This window comes from Epinephelus fuscoguttatus, linkage group LG15 (assembly GCF_011397635.1).
Source record: "Epinephelus fuscoguttatus linkage group LG15, E.fuscoguttatus.final_Chr_v1".
Classification (NCBI taxonomy): domain Eukaryota; kingdom Metazoa; phylum Chordata; class Actinopteri; order Perciformes; family Serranidae; genus Epinephelus; species Epinephelus fuscoguttatus.
The window spans coordinates 3,487,730-3,505,650 of record NC_064766.1 but is presented as its reverse complement, the minus strand read 5'-3'; the positions used below and the strand labels follow the sequence as shown (position 1 = coordinate 3,505,650).

General features: G+C 40.5%; 1 protein-coding gene across 4 annotated transcripts in view; it reads right to left on the bottom strand.

The window, feature by feature from the left end:
- Window positions 1-344: 344 nt before the first annotated feature.
- The window catches only part of tmem68 (transmembrane protein 68), a 28,053-nt gene continuing 10,476 nt past the window's right edge, over window positions 345-17,921 (bottom strand). For all 4 annotated transcript variants that reach the window (XM_049599442.1, XM_049599441.1, XM_049599440.1 and 1 more), the window contains 4 exons: window positions 17,218-17,411; window positions 13,439-13,499; window positions 7,825-7,964; window positions 345-7,468 (listed from right to left, as the gene is read on the bottom strand). In XM_049599442.1, coding sequence (XP_049455399.1) covers window positions 7,364-7,468; window positions 7,825-7,964; window positions 13,439-13,499; window positions 17,218-17,411 — 500 coding nt within the window. In that variant the 3' untranslated portion in view covers window positions 345-7,363. The remainder of the gene's footprint in view (window positions 7,469-7,824; window positions 7,965-13,438; window positions 13,500-17,217; window positions 17,412-17,921) is intronic.

Below are 17,921 nucleotides of genomic sequence, written 5' to 3'. Positions count from 1 at the left end.
GAAAATGGAAATATCTGAGTTGGCAGTGATGCTTTGATGACTTCATGTGCAAAATAATTTGTTGAATCACAATATTTACATATATGCATGCAATAAAGTCATAGATCAGTATTTGTACAGATATGAAATATTACAGTGAGAACATACTTTTTGTAAGCAGACACTGACAGTTATATGAGCAGTCTTGAAAGGCTCAGTTTAAGTCTGTTTCCTAACTGTTGGACCACACACACTAACACAAACACACACAAAGGCCAACAAAAATAGAAATCAGACTTAAGTGCATGACCAGTTTGCCTACAGTGATCATTTTGTTTCATTTAAAGCCCTATTCATAAAGGACCAGTGTAACCAGGGGACCACGTGATTTACATATTCTGCTCTCCTGATGGATCTGAGCTTGCCTTTTCTGTAAACAGTGCTCCATGCTGTGTAGCGAGATGATGCCTCATTTCCACTTATGTATGTGACTGGTGTCAGTAGATCCATAAATATACAAATGATGCCTCCAGTGTCAAACGCAAGGGAGTACATTTATTTACGGATGTAGAGAAACCTGACAGAAACTTCCTGTGGCCATGATGGGGGAGAGGCTAATTTTGTCTGATATTCACCGTCCAGTAGCTTGGAAGATGCACAAAACGGGACCAATGTTGCAAGGCAACAAATAAATGAAGATGCTGGCCTACCAGGTACGTAGCATGATTTGTGAAATATTTCATTAAAAAGATGTATGTACGACGTATTGATGCATAGGCCTACACTTTCATATCAAACTTATAAGGATGATGACTGTATTTAACTAGACTGATAAATCTGTAACATTAGGCTATTTCATATTAAAATAATAAGGGGCGGCACGGTGGTGTGGTGGTTAGCACTGTCACCTCACAGCAAGAGGGTTGCCGGTTCGATCCCGGGCGTGGGAGCCCTTCTGTGCAGAGTTTGCATGTTCTCCCCGTGTCAGCGTGGGTTCTCTCCGGGCACTCCGGCTTCCTCCCACAGTCCAAAGACATGCAGATTGGGGACTAGGTTAATTGGTAACTCTAAATTGTCCATAGGTGTGAATGGTTGTTTGTCTCTATGTGTCAGCCCTGCGATAGTCTGGCGACCTGTCCAGGGTATACCCTGCCTCTTGCCCGATGTCAGCTGGGATAGGCTCCAGCCCCCCCGCGACCCTCAAGAGGATGAAGCGGTTAGAAGATGAATATTAAAATAATAAATATGACTGTATTTCATATCAAACTGATAATGACAATCTGACAGTGTATACTGTATTAACATGTTTTAGCAGAATAACACTACTCAGATTAACAATATGTTAAAACTAGATAAACAAGTTCCTTTTAATGATTCAAACTCAGTTGACAATCAGCACAGGCAACTGAATTAAAGGTAATAGCCGGTTAGTTAGCCAGCAGCCTGTCAGCTAATCTAGCACACTGTCATACAGTCTCTGAAATCCACCGCAAAAGTTACATTTTGTGAATGTAGTCGAGGCAAATTTCCAGACTGAAATATTACTGAGGGGAGGAGTTTTGCAGGCTTATCAGATATCATGGAAAATCTCACAGGAATGAATGGACTTCCGGTTGACTTGTCTCCGTACACATACACAAGTGGAAAAAATGCATGCGCCTCCTGCAACAAAAATGCTGTCAAAACTTTCATTTACATTTACCAATGTAGCATTTGTAATTCTTGACTGGGAAAAAGGCAAAAAAGATGTGCAGAGAAAACAAAAGCCAAACAGGATTCAAAATCACTGAGATGCTTTTTTGCACAGGACTACTGTTATCACATGACCTCTGTGTTTAGCTAAATTGGTCACTTAAGGTAGAACTTAAAAAAAAAAAAAAAAAAAAAAAAATTACAGACTTGGCAGATACGCAAGGGATTAAGATAACAGATTACCTCTGCAATTATTACAAATAACTAGAGATCCCCAGGTAACACTAATCCTGTGTGAATAGGCCTTATTTACTTAAATTCAGCTCAAGACTCTTTTGCAGATCTTTTTTTTTTAATTTACCTGCCCTTAATGTCATTTCTTCTGTTTTGTACCCTGCCCGTTAGAACTAATAATATGCAGTGACGTGTGTTGTTAATATTTCGTTAGTATCTGTGGTGAGTATTTCTGCAAAAACAATTAACACACAAATACTGGGAAACTACAGTTCAGTTTTTTTTCCCAAAACTGAATATGCTGTAAGTTTGAAAAAAGACACTATTCCACGATGCAGAATAATGGTAATGTGCTTCTAATAAAGGTTTGAGGGAAGGCTGTTTGAAAAGTGGACTCCTTTGATTTCACACATTAAAAGAGACACATATGACATTGAGAGCATATCTATGATTCAGAGTCTGGGCAGGGATTGATTGCACATAGCTCACAACATAGAGGTGCCTGAGCCAGTGGCTAGCAGCCAAAGGTGCCCACAGCATGAACAGGGCTAACAGCTGCTACAGTAAGTGCCATATAAGCACAGGGCAGAGTTGCAGCAATTAGCTAGCCAGTAGGATGCACAACTTTTTTTCCCAAGTGTGTTTTGCATCGACTTCAGTCAACCAAGATTTTCTTTGGTTGACTACAGCCCTAGTAAAGATATAATGGAGTGTTGAGTGTGTGTATCCCACTTGCTAGCTCATTGTTGCTGCTTTGCACTGCGCTCATAGGGCAGTTACAGCCGAGATTCAGACAGTGACGTAGCAGAAGCATAGCGCCCAATGTCAGCTACCAGCTCAGCCACCTCCATGTTGAGAACTGTGTCCAAGACAACTCATACATTCTAATTTTCTAATAGAGCCATTAAAGGTGAAGTCATTCTTTCCACACGTTTCCTGTTTTTGTGTTAATTTTATGATTGTTTTATTACTTTATAGCTGTCTGCTTGAAATACTTTTAATGCATGGACCTTAGAGATGTCCCAAAGTGAAACCTTTTGGTCAGAAAGCTTTTAGCTCTCATCTCTGAGCTGTGGGAACAGCCTGACAAAGGATTTGAGTTGAGCTGAAAGTGCTGATATCTTCAAACATACACCGAAAACCTGCCTCTACAGCCTGGCTTCTGCTAAAGGCCAAAATGGTCATTCATGTCTTTTACACATTTTGTAGTTTTCAATTATTTTGTTTTATTCTGAATACATTTTTAATGGACATCTCTGTATATTACTAAATTTTTGTGTCCAGTCCACAACAGTCCAGTTACTGCACTCGGGATCGATTCATTTTGAGTTGATCTACGAATGATTTCAGAAGATGGTTGCTGTTTTGAGCCGATGGAAGCTGTTACAACATAATCAAAGTATTTAAGGTATCATAATTGTAAGCACGCACTATGAGATGGTCAGATACTGACAATCCCCAAGGGAACTCATAGTACTTACAAACTATAAAGTCTGGATTTACACCTGGACCTTTCCTGAGTTAACAGTGGATGATTCACTGACAATAGATATATGCATCTGCTAGCTACATAGCACCAATGAGCTAGCTAACATTACAGCTCAGTCGAGGAGAACACCATTGATGTTTACATCTTGTGCTGTCACAAGCACGAGCCTCTCGTCCATGAGTAGATACACATTTCCTTCTGCGTGGTGAAACAGTTGGTAGGTGTAGTCTGGTAGAAAGAAAATTCCCTACATGAAACTGCTCACAACAAGGTCTGTGGATTATCTTGAGTAACCTGTTCATGATTTCTGGAAAGAGACATTGCTGCTAAGTTTTTAAAATGTATTTTTTGGCACTTTGAGCACCATAAGCCGAGTGCCATGTAGATCCATTATATTGGAGAGAAGGCAGACATCTCTACGGTAGATATCTGTAACACTCGGCAACTCACACCCAAACTATATAGATTGCACTACGGGATTTTTGGGTAAACTGTCACTTTCAGCAAGTATTAAAAGAAGAAGGCTTGATGTCTCTATAGAGACAAAATGGTATCAATGTACTGAAGATGGCCCCTGAGACTGCCATTAAATTTATGGTCTATGAGCAGGATAAGAAACAGCTGACCAGAGAACCAGGGAAGATCAAGACCCACGAGAGGTTCCTGGCTGGATCGCTGGATGGAGCAACAGTACAAACTGCCATCTACTGCATGGAGGTCCAGTCTGACCCTGAGGAAGACCAGACAGTACTCAGGAATATTTGACTGTGCCAAGAAAATCCTGAAGGAGGGAGTGAGGGCATTTTTTTAAGGGCTATATTCCCAGTCTTTTCAGCATCATCCCTTATGCTGGCATAGAGCTGGTGTATGCTGATGAAGAGCAGGCAGAGCATGGTTGCTCCAGCAGGGGGGACAATCCAAGAGCATTATAACCGACTGAAGGGGCTGTACAAGTGCTGGATGCGTCCTATTGCGGCTTCCAAAACAGACCTTTTAGCCGCTGAGAGTGTGAGGTTGGGTCTTCAGATTTGCAGATTTGTGACGCGCTAGGACGCTATGATGACAGATACGCTGAGATCCAAAGATGCTTTTGGTGCATTTATTATGAAGAAACGGCGCAGAGCTGTCACAGCGTAGCAAAGATGGATGAATGGACAAATGAAAACCAACGGATTAAACAGATAAAAAAGTAATGAATGAATGAATGGGTAGCGGTCAACAAAAATTACGGCTACCCAACCCTGACTCTCTCATCTGTATCACAGGTGAGTGCGCACCTTTACACACACACTTCCGCACGTGACCACGTCTACTCCCACGTGAACCACCACCTCTGCAACACACACACACACACACACACACACTCAAGCACACCGTGCTCCTCATCCTCAACCTGTATGTCTCCTACACGTCCAGACAACCATACCAACGACCAGCTTGGAGAGATCATCACTTTGTAGCATTATCTGCAAGTACTTTTACCAGAGGTTAGCGCCTGGGTGAGGGAGCACAGCCCAAAGGCTGGAGAAGAAGCAGCTGGATTGGCAGATTGGTGCATGGCATTACACCATCAAGAAAAAGGATGTCTACAGTGAAACGGAAGTATGAGGGGTACAGACCACCAAATCCAACAGATTGTGAGAATACTGGCAGTTGGGTTGGGGAAAGGTTTACAGAGTCAGCCCAAGGGTCAATTCATTGGTCTTCATTGTCAACAACTTGGCCACAAGGCTATCCAAAGCTGCTGAAATGTGTTCAGTACCCAGACCAGAGCAGGAAATCGTACGTTACCATTAATGGTTAAGCGCTAAAAGCACTAGCAGACACTAGTAGTAACTAAAGACACATTTGGTCAGCAATATTCGACCGGAGTAATGAAAGGGTTGTGAATATTACTTGTGTGGAAGGTGACAGCCAGAAATACCCTACTGCTAATATGACTTGTGAGATTAAGGGGCTAAGCTTTTATGCTTTCTGTGGGGGTATTGGAGAATCTTGCATATGAGATTATCCTAGAAGATGACCTGCCTAGCCTAGACAATGTAGTTCAACAAACATCAGAGGCCTGTGCATGTATGGTAGATCCAGATCTATGGCTAGAGGTCTAAACATTTACCCAGTCTTGACGATGACTTAGTCCAGGGAGGAACTATGGTTAGGAACAGCTGACGACAGTGTCAACAGTTGGTGCGTGAGAGATCAAAGCCCTATTCTCACCAGCCTTGAGAGCTCAGGTGTACACCCACAGTCGCAGATGCCAGACAATTTCAGTTACCCTAAAAAATGATCTAACCCTGAAATCCCTGTTCACTAATTCTATATACAAATTAATCTCATTTACACAATGTTGTCGTACTCCTGTCACCTTAGGTCAGTGTTCTGTATGTACTTGGAGCAAGTATGATACTGTTTCCTACCAAGCAGCAATCTCCAAGGCTGAAAAATGAAGTCAATGTAGAAGTGCCAAAATCTGCAGTTCCTCTAATGGCCACTTGAAGATGGCTCCAAGAGCAAGTCATAAACCCATGTTAAAATGCCCAACTTAACAGCAGAAATTAACATGGTTTGGTCTCTATACCTAATCACCTGTTTAAATCTTGAATGTTTATATTAAGGCTCAAAGTTACACAACATTAAGGGCACTGTCACTTTAGGTGACAGGTGGGTGCCATCCATTGTCAAGTGGCTACAACAATGGCAACATTGGTTTGGTAACGTAACTGTTGCATAACGCTAGATTCACAGAGTACAAGGCATCACTACTTCAGTGTGTTTTTGATTCATGAAGTTAACTGTGACATTTTGGTTGCCTAACAAAGTCTTCTTCAACATTTGGTTGAACTAGAAGACCCTCTAAGCAGTTAAATATTTAGTTTTTCCAGTAAGTACATTTTATTTTTATGGTTTTAAACTTGTTCTTCTGTGGCAAAAATTAGCTTTAGCATTGGTATTATCACAGTTAACCATAGCTACGCTAGCCTTAGAGTAATCTCCACCCTCTTGTTTGAATATGATCACTTCTGGCTCCAAAAATCCAAGATTTTGATGCCAAATGCCAAACTCGAGGCTTAAAACTGGAGTCTACAAACCAATTACCATTATTTTATACAGTCTGTGGTTCATACATGAAACTCCCAACTTTGAAGAAATCAAAACTAAAAAGCCTTTTATAGTGGGCCAGTCTTAACCAGTGGGTTCAGCTCTGTCTACTCTACCTGTGGAGTCTAACCCTGCAGCCTGCTCCCATGAAATAGTGCATGTTTCACTGGTTACTTCAAGGTGAATGAAACTGAAGATGCGCAAACTCAAAATGATGTTAAAGTATATCAGAACAAGCAGCTGTCTGCATAGTCACTGCAATTAATAGGCATGGACAATAAACTAAATGTATTAGTTAACCAACATTAGGATTTTCTTGCTGACATAAATTTACTAATATCACAATTTTCAATACGGAAATTGTCTGAATCCCATATATACACACTGAAAACATCTACAATGACAAATTACATCTATTAGTTCAACCAACCGATCAGCCCACAGATCAGTCCTGAGCACAATCTTTAACTGACCACATTGTAATCAATTAAGATAAAGATATCAGAACACAAGAAATTAGATATTGTGCATGTATATTGAAAAAATAATTATCCTTTCATTTACCGTTTTTGAGGTATGATTATTTTCAAGGGTCAATATAACAACTTCAAGAAGTCTAGCTTTAAGCAAATCATCAGATAAAAAGGGAGCCAATGTATGCAAGGAAACATATCACAAACATGCATGGAACATGTTTGTAATAGGAACCTCAGCAGCTGCAGTCAGTGGTGTTTGGAAGCAGTGAAGAAAGCTGTGCAAATATTCCAATATGTTAGGCCAAACCTGTGCACACTGCAGCCTGCTGAGCCAATGCTGATGTTGTTTTGGTCACACATTGGATAGTTTGTATCTGTTGTTGTACTGCTGATGTTAATGGTATTTGTGTTTAGTGTGGAATCTCTCCAACAAGGCTCTTAGGATGCTCCCTGGTATCTGCTGGTGCTGGTCAATCAGAGACTGGACTGCCTGCTTCACCTGCAGAGCAAAAGCACTGGGTATGAATGATTGGTTCTGTGGAACAGCTCAAAATATTACAAATATTACAAGAAAGAAAGAAAGAAAGAAAGAAAGAAAGGAGCAGGAGCTAAAGAAGAAAAAAGAAATAGAGAAAAAAATAAACAAACAATAAAAAAGAAAGAAAGAAAGAGAAAGTAAAATGAAAGAAAGAATGAGAAAGAAAAAGACAAAGAAAGAAAGAAAGAATCAAAAGAGGAGATAAAGAATGAGAGAAAAAACAAAAAAGAGAAAAAACGGAAAGAAAGAAAGAAAGAAAGAAAGAAAGAAAGAAAGAAAGAAAGAAAGAAAGATTAAGCTTGTTTTAGCTCACTGACTTTCTCTGCCAACTCTGCAGCACTGATGTTGGGGTCATACAGGATGGGATCACCAAGGAAGGTCCGAAACTTCACAGGAAATCCACCATAAATAGGAGCTACTGGGATGCGAAACCTCTCATACATCCAGCGGAAAAATCCTGAACAAAAAGAGATCATCTGTTTGCCTTGTAACTTGTAACAATGTTTTATGCTGCCCTCTTGGCCAGATCACTCTTGAAAAAGAAATTTTTAATCTCAACAAGGCTTTTACCTGGTTAAATAAAGGATATATATATATATATATATATATATATATATATACACACACATATACAGTACAGGCCAAAAGTTTGGACACACCTTCTCATTCAATGCGTTTTCTTTATTTTCATGACTATTTACATTGTAGATTCTCACTGAAGGCATCAAAACTATGAATGAACACATGTGGAGTTATGTACTTAACAAAAAAAGGTGAAATAACTGAAAACATGTTTTATATTCTAGTTTCTTCAAAATAGCCACCCTTTGCTCTGATTACTGCTTTGCACACTCTTGGCATTCTCTCCATGAGCTTCAAGAGGTAGTCACCTGAAATGGTTTTCCAACAGTCTTGAAGGAGTTCCCAGAGGTGTTTAGCACTTGTTGGCCCCTTTGCCTTCACTCTGCGGTCCAGCTCACCCCAAACCATCTCGATTGGGTTCAGGTCCGGTGACTGTGGAGGCCAGGTCATCTGCCGCAGCACTCCATCACTCTCCTTCTTGGTCAAATAGCCCTTACACAGCCTGGAGGTGTGTTTGGAGTCATTGTCCTGTTGAAAAATAAATGATCGTCCAACTAAACGCAAACCGGATGGGATGGCATGTCGCTGCAGGATGCTGTGGTAGCCATGCTGGTTCAGTGTGCCTTCAATTTTGAATAAATCCCCAACAGTGTCACCAGCAAAACACCCCCACACTATCACACCTCCTCCTCCATGCTTCACAGTGGGAACCAGGCATGTGGAATCCATCCGTTCACCTTTTCTGCGTCTCACAAAGACACGGCGGTTGGAACCAAAGATCTCAAATTTGGACTCATCAGGCCAAAGCACAGATTTCCACTGGTCTAATGTCCATTCCTTGTGTTTCTTGGCCCAAACAAATCTCTTCTGCTTGTTGCCTCTCCTTAGCAGTGGTTTCCTAGCAGCTATTTGACCATGAAGGCCTGATTCGCGCAGTCTCCTCTTAACAGTTGTTCTAGAGATGGGTCTGCTGCTAGAACTCTGTGTGGCATTCATCTGGTCTGTGATCTGAGCTGCTGTTAACTTGCGATTTCTGAGGCTGGTGACTCGGATGAACTTATCCTCAGAAGCAGAGGTGACTCTTGGTCTTCCTTTCCTGGGTCGGTCCTCATGTGTGCCAGTTTCGTTGTAGCGCTTGATGGTTTTTGCGACTCCACTTGGGGACACATTTAAAGTTTTTGCAATTTTCCGGACTGACTGACCTTCATTTCTTAAAGTAATGATGACCACTCGTTTTTCTTTAGTTAGCTGATTGGTTCTTGCCATAATATGAATTTTAACAGTTGTCCAATAGGGCTGTCGGCTGTGTATTAACCTGACTACTGCACAACACAACTGATGGTCCCAACCCCATTGATAAAGCAAGAAATTCCACTAATTAACCCTGATAAGGCACACCTGTGAAGTGGAAACCATTTCAGGTGACTACCTCTTGAAGCTCATGGAGAGAATGCCAAGAGTGTGCAAAGCAGTAATCAGAGCAAAGGGTGGCTATTTTGAAGAAACTAGAATATAAAACATGTTTTCAGTTATTTCACCTTTTTTTGTTAAGTACATAACTCCACATGTGTTCATTCATAGTTTTGATGCCTTCAGTGAGAATCTACAATGTAAATAGTCATGAAAATAAAGAAAACGCATTGAATGAGAAGGTGTGTCCAAACTTTTGGCCTGTACTGTATATATATGTATATGCCGCTGAAGAAAAAGAATACCTACGGACTTTCTCTGCCAAAAACAAAAGAAGACGGATTTGAATACACACTCGGCAGTCATGCTTAATGACATTTTACGCGAGTTTTATGCCTCGGTTCAGTCCACTAAGCTTGGGTGAGTACAAAACTTTCACCAAAAGTTGTCGAATCCGGTCGGTTTTAATCACTTCGCAGAGGCAGACAACATTATTTATTTAACTGATAATTAGCCGTGTAATAAGCGGGATAATGTATAATGAGCCGGTGAATACTGGGAAAATAACTTCTATTCCCCTGTCGGGAGTTATTTTCCCAGTATTCACCGGCTCATTATACATTATCCCTTACATATATATATATATATATACATATATATAGTACATATATGTGTGTGTGTGTGTGTGTGTGTGTGTGTGTGTGTTACATGGAGAAATATAAAGAGAAGATTCTGATCAGACTGCTGTGATTACACTCTCCTTTGTACCACATTTTCTGGAGTATAAGTTTGATAATATTCTATATGTTTCTTCTTGTCAACAAACTCTGTGCAAACAAAGTGTGTGTTTGATGTGTAAACAAAACAAACACTGAAACTATCTGCTAACAAGTATTTGATACACACATACCATCCTGCTGCCACAAACTCACAAAACCAGTGTATTGTGGTAGGGTTTTTCTATAGACTGTTTAACTAATGGATGTAGCTACCATGACCTCACCCACTGGTTTGCAGACTGCCATTTTGGAGCTTCAAGTTCAGAGTGGGTATAACTGCAGTTGTAGCAGCTACATGACCTGGCCTCTAGCTAAATGACTCGCCCACCATACCTACATGTCAGTCCACAATCAGCCCCCTTCAGTCCTTGGTCCAGAAGCAGAAGTACTGACAAAATTGCTAAGTTAGTGATTAGCTAGCTATGAAGTATTACATTTAAAAGAGAAGTGGTTAAAGTTAGGGTTAGGGTAATAAAGTGAATCATGTTTTCATGTGTTATAAATTATAAAGTGAATTTTTGCTACAGTTTGGTCTCATTTATTCACTACAGTGTAGCACTATAAAAGTTCAGATAACCGTTGCGCTGGTGGGTTTGTCTTGTACCAGTAGTGGGCACAGTTTGTAGGGGCATGCAGTGTATGCTACAAACGGAATGCGTCTGCAGCTATACATGTCTCTTGAGTTTGGTATTTTAGCTGTCACCATCTTGTTTTTTTTAATCCACAAATGACCATATTTGGACGAGAGGGTGGAGCTGTGGAGGAGTTAGGAGTGGATCTGACTGAGAAGCCCAGAGGGCTGTACTACGAAGCAGGATTTGGAGTTAGCGAGGTAACTTCAGGCTTAGCTCTGGGTTTTCAGTACTACGAAGCTGGTTCTCTTTTTACCGGGATAAATCACTGTGGTAACTTATGCTGAACAGCTAACCTGCTCTGGAGCAGGTTAACTTCAGGGTATCGGATCACAGCCTGTCAACATCCCAACCTCTGACCAATCAGATCACTGAAGAAAAAGTATCCATGGGCGAAAGTCCAGAGTCTCAGGTAAAAAAAAGAGTAACCTATATATTGTCAGTAGTCATAGTAGGTCATTTCATTGTTCCAGGGCTCTATTTCCACTGGTTTTAAAACAGAGCTTCTGACAAACACAGATTGTTTACACACTAGACACATGATATTAACTGTCTTTTAACTTGAGCAAAGTTCATTTTAGTCCGCAGTGATAGTGTTGCTATTTTACACTTTTCACACAAATAACATGAGATACCTGTGTCATGAGGACTAGGAATAAAAGATAATATTTTCTAAGAAAAATAATCCACACCTTTTTAATTGGCTCCCGTTATTGTAAATACCACATTTCAGTCAGATAGACCTCATCATGCATTAACTAAACTCCTTTTCCACACTTAACTTCGATGCAGAAACAGGCTGGTGTTACTTTAAAGTGTTTTACGTGAAATATTCATCATTATCCAACTTGACAGCAAAAAATACTCTACACTCTACTCTAAAATACTCTATTTTCAATATTTCTACATTCTGTTATAAGATTACAGAATGTCATTTACATCCACGCCACTGACGTTTTACTGTCTCACGATTGCAGGCACTTTTGGTACCGTTTCATCTCATGATGTGAAGCAGTCTACTTCATTCATGGTTCTGATGATGTCGCATGTAATTAACAGCCCTGCCTCTTTGACATGTGCGTGCTTGTGGCTGAATGGGAAAATCTAGAGCTGACTGAACTAGCTTATAACCAGCTTTGTAGTACCCATTATCCAGACAGCCAATGCTAGAGTTAGTCAAGCCAGATAGCAAAAAGATATCCTGGGTAAGTTGATCTGGCTTTGTAGTACACGCCTCAGTACACTTTAGGCAGACAGTCTATCACTCAAGCAGCCCTGCCCCTAAATATGCAAAAATTTGGACCTGTTTTTTGTACCCAGCTGTAAACGTGTTTATTTCTGCTGTAAAATAGGGTATTTTAACATGGAGGTCTATGGGAATTTGCTCTGTTTTGGAGGCAGCCTCAAGTAGCCTTTTGATGAACTGCAGTTTTTGGCCCTTCTGCACCAGATTTCTTTTTTCAGCCTCAGAGGTTACTGCTTGGGTTTTTCCTGCATTAAAGAATTTTTCGCACACACAAAGAGGTTTTGGCCAGCCCTAAAATGATAACGTTAAGAGTAAAAATAGCAATTCTCTCTGAACTCTCCACGTTTAATAGCAATTTATCAAACAATTATTAAACAAACAACACACAAACTTAACTAAGGCGTCTTTGACTTCCAGCAGTCAACCCCATTCTCATCCACAGCCTCTGTATTTTACACATGTGGCTAAGCCAGATAAGCTGCATTGTTTGTCTGAGCCGTACCCTCAGCTGCAAAGGTAACGCTAATGTGAAAGAGGAGTATCTCCTGTAGGTGAATCTGACACAACAATCTCCTCTTGTGTGCTACATATGTGAAAAGGCAACTCTGCATGAAGGCAAAAAAGATATAAAAGATATAAAATCACCTGGATCTTCTGTATTGTGGGGCTCATGGAGAAAGTGCATCAGAGATTTCTGCTGGCTGAGGGTCTAACTCCAGGTTTAGCCCTCCACTCACTTGAATGGGGATAAAACCATTTAATTGTGCACCTCTACTGAGCTTTGAAATTTTTTCAAATCGTTTGAATCAAAAAGTCACTTTGCAGGGGCTGTGATGCTCAAAAACATTTATCTGCTGATTTACAGATGTCTGTAATTGTAAGTCCACGGTTTGGCCACTATGTCAAATTAGCTTCGAAGCCTGGCGCTGTTCCTTGGGATTTGCTCCCAACCCCAGACCCCTCTCTCTCAAACTCCCCCCTCAAACTCAATCATCTTAGGCATTTTTGTTTATCAAATGGTCAGACTTAACAGTAAAATGCATAGATTTCTGTCAAATAAAGTAACACAGACTCATTGCCTTTACTAGGCGCAGACCGATCATGTTGCTGTGTGTAGTCATCCTCCAAAGGCCCATTCTGAGCCAGGAAAAACCCTGTGTGTCTTCCCGTGTGTGTGTGTGTGAGACTGTGTCCTTTGTGAACTTTGAGGTGTGTGTCGATCAGTGATGTTACCATCAGCTTAGTACTATCTTTGTGATTTTAAACTTTCCTCTGCACTTACTGAGTGTTCCCAGACATCTGAAGCCTTCCCGCACATTTTGAGTAAACATTGGAATTATTGGCTGAAAGAAAGGAGAGAGCAAGACAAAGAGTAGATTAGAAAAGAGGGCTTTCTACACTGCAGAATCCTAACATGGAAAAAGATGTTACAATTACACAGTGCATTATGACACTCATGTAGTTTACTGTGGAAGTAGAGTAACCAGAATCAATTTAGTTAATTCCTATTCAACACAACCTAGACAGAGAAATTTTGAATTTGCTGAAGAAAATTTGAAATGGTAAAAAAGTGAAACTAATCATGCACATATGTAAACAAAAACTAAAAATGTACTTCCTGGTGATTTTCTCCATAAGTGTTTAGCTGGGAGTTTTTAGTGCGACAACTTACAATCTGACTACAGTGTCATCTTATTATGAACTGCCTCCTAAATTTGTTTGTGACGTACAATATCTTTTATATGACCACTTCTGCTGGTCAGCTGTATTTACATGTTGGCAACTAAAACATGTAGTACTCAGTTATTACTGAGTAATATAATGAGAAATTTGGCGAGCACACTCCAATCTGATCAAAGTTATTTTCAGATAGAATCGTGTCTGGTTAATGTGCAAAAACAAAAAAATACCAAATAATCATATATAGACCAGAGTAGGCACTTTGTGATAAAGCACATTATGAATGCTCATTTAGACCTTTTAGTAACGTTGAAAGGCTAATTTAGACTTAATAGGCTGTGATACCTTCAATATAAGGCTCAAATATCTTTACGGCTCCAGACAGACTTTTTAGAAATACTTTTTGGTAAAAATGGCTCTTTGGATAACGTTTGCTGACTGTTATAGGGCATGTCCTCCACTATGACAAAGCATACAAACAATAAATAATAGGAATTCCACATCCAATAATTTAGTATTTAGTATAGCTGCACAGAAAGGAATAGACCCTTATAGGGGATGCCGATGCACATGCATCCAAAAACATTTTAAGCATGTATGAACTGTAAGCATGTTATATCTGCAACTGTACTGGGAAATAGGGGTGTAACGATCCATCGTTCTGGATCAATATATCTATTTAATAATCAACGATCCAATCACATCGATACAAAGTGAAAACATCGATCCACATTGTCATCTTAAGCATAGGCTTTTATTTTGAAAGTCTGTGTCACTGTCAAACAAGTAAAAGTTTAATTTATCAACTGGCTCCGTTGATCGGGAAAAAGATGAGACTCAGTGAAAACCCAGTGGCTATTGTTGTTTCTCTGCTAATTGCTCTCATGGAGGAGCAGGTCAGGGAAGCGACCAAGCTGGGAATTACAGCCACGCAACTGGGAGTCCACAGTGAGAAGGAAATCCGCAAAGACGACAACACTCTTTCCCAGAAATCATCACAGCTCATCTCCGCTGGCGCTTGCTGGTCTGTTTATAGTGGCATTGTGCTAGCCTACGTCACACGTTTCATTTACTCTGATTGGTTTTCCGTCTTTCCAATTGCGTGAAGGGGCACTTTGAGTGACAGCCATTGATACCGCCCCTCAGGAATAGAGGAAATGTACACTCCGTGTCCGGACCTATTCACGTTTTGCGAATTGGGTCTGGCAATGCCAGGCTAGAAAAACCGTGCATGCAGACTGAATTTTAACCGTACTGTTCTGCGCGGAGATACAGTAACTTAACCCAACAGTGAGTAAGAAAAATAATAATGTTACATGTAGTTTGGTAAGCTGTAAGTAGAGCCGCTAGGCAATGTAAACATGCTTAGCTAATAATGGGTGACTGGCAAAAAACATTTGTTATGTCCATGTTATTACTGAGCTGTATGTTATTCTTTTGTTGAATGATCTTGTTGTTAATCTGTATTTTATGGCTGTTTGGAGAAGTTTTCCTTTAGGGCTTTAAGCCAAATATATATATATTCACAAAGCTTCCTAGCACTAAGAGTTGCTCTCAGTAAAGAAATTATAAGAAAATTTTTAGAATTGTGATGTTTTCTTAGAATTTCTCCTTAAAGTTAAGACTAGGTCCTTGTAAAGATAAAAGTTATTCACAGAGCATCTCAGACCTTAAAAGAGCTCCTTAGGTGAAAAACTGTTGGGGGCAGGGAGGAGGACTTTTAAGGGGCTTAAGAGTTTCTTAAGCAGAGGAGAAAATGGTGGAAACACCATGAGGTCAGAGAAATATTCTCCAAATACAGCATGGCAGTGAGTAAATAAAATGCTACAGATTAGATTGTGCAGGAATTATGTTTGTGGTCAATCTCATTAGAGATACACACACATTTCGCATCCAATGGAATAACACTATAATGCCAGAAACAAAATGATCACAACACTAACATATTTGAAAAACTGGAAAAATGTAACAGTGCAGCAGTGATGACTTTGGTCCGTCTCAACCTTCCAACAGCAGTGATCATACAAACAACGACAACACTTTCAGTCTCATATTGTGATGCAGTTCATTTCATTTCCAATGGGTGTCCACACCTTGCAGGCTCACGCAAGGGCGTGTCTGTGACAACCAATCACATCTGTTAAAAGAATGCATCACACCTAGCAACAGGGTCAACCACACCTCCACACTAAGATAAAAGTTGCTGTCCTTTCTTTGCTCACAGTTGCTCTGAGAACTTTCCTAAATCATTCCTTACCCTGGAAATCCAGAGTTCTTGCAAGAGCACAGTTTGAATTTGCTCAGCAAGTCACTCTGGCAATCAGTAATGATGCTGCACCAATCACATCGGTGTATCTGATATAGGCGGGCCAGAGGCGAGCTAAACAGATGACGTCAGCACTGCAACGACGAAGTCCGGAATCAGTCAGTAAACATTGCAAGATGGCTACGGATGAACACCAGTTGTTTGAAACGGCTTTGGCCGCTACAGTGAACGAGTTAGACTTGGCTTTTTCTCTGAAAGAGGAACAGAAGACGGCGTTCGAATCCTTCCTATGCAAGAAGGACGTTTTTGCTGTTTTGCTGACCGGATACGGCAAGAGTCTAATCTACCAGTTAGCTCCGCTGGTAGTGCTCTGGATACGTCACCCCATGTATTGTTCTGATTGGTCATAGTGTTATCCAATTGCATGCAGTGATATTTTCAAATGCATGCTTGGTGCCACCCCTCGAGTTGGGCCATTTGCATTACTCATAGCCAGACCCTAAATCTTTCTAGATTTGGGTCTGGATTTCCAGGCTATCCTAAGCTAGGACTCCTTACTAAAAGTTTTTAGGCTAAGTTAGGAGCTCTCTGAGAGTGTTCTCAGAATGTTTGTGGATACAGCCCCTGAAGTTTAATGGAAAAGATGATGGTTTGGATTAAAATGAAAAGTTTTCTTCCAGAAAGGTCTCTCTGACAGAAAGCCCTGAAGGTTAACTTATCCCATTTACTTTTATACTTTTATTTTATTTGTGTAAGTGGAGTCAGTTTAATGTGATCTTTACTGTACTTACTATTCATATGTTGCTTGTGTTTTATGGCCAAAAGTAAAAACGAAAGGGGTGGCAGCATCTTCTGTAACAGGCTGTGTTAAATGAGCATTTAATATCACCAAATATCGATGACAGACTCCTGAACTGTATCGAATTGAAATGGTATCATGGCAGACATTGTGATATCGGAAAATATTGTATCGTTGTCCAAAGAATTGATATAATATCCTATAGTGATGAAACTGGTGATTTACACCCCTACTGGGAAACACTGAAATTCAGTGTAACATTTTATATTGGTGAAACTGATGATGTGAATGTAATCTACAATTTCATGCAACGCACCACTTGAGCGTCGATGGCGACCTGGGCGAAGCCTCTGCGTTTGCCCCAGAGAAGAGGGTAGGTCTCATCACTGAATAGAGCCTCCCGCACTCCTCCTGGAGAAATTGCCAATAGGTGACCATTCTTCAGAGCCCGCACACACTCCTCCTGAGGACCATGGATCACACTGAACACCTCCAACAGTAATTTGAAACCTGGAAAAGGATGACAGAGGATAGGGTAGAATGAGAAAGAGCCACGGGGAAGAGAAAGGAAATAAGATGAAGCTAGCATTTAAAAAAATTAACAGAGGAAAAAAAAATACCTACATAAATTCATGATCCTAAATGTTTTTCATGGGTCACCTAAAATTCTGTGGTCACACACTAATGCCAGGGTTAGACTATAGGATGATTGTCTTTTGAGATGGAAACTGTGTCAGATCAGGTGATTCTGCTGTGGACTGGTCGCTGCAGACTGCATGGACTCCAAGCAATCAGAGCCTGCTGTCATTTAGGCCACATCCACACAAATACCGTTCCGTACACATGAGCATTTCAACACTGTTTCAGATCTGATCGCCATCTATACTAACACCCCTGAAATTGCATATCACATGATCATCATGTACACCTGGCATGTGCATAGTCCTGATATAAACAGGAAGCAGATTGTCTACTCTGCAGTTAGTTGCCTAGTTACAGAAAATACTTTGGAGATAGTGA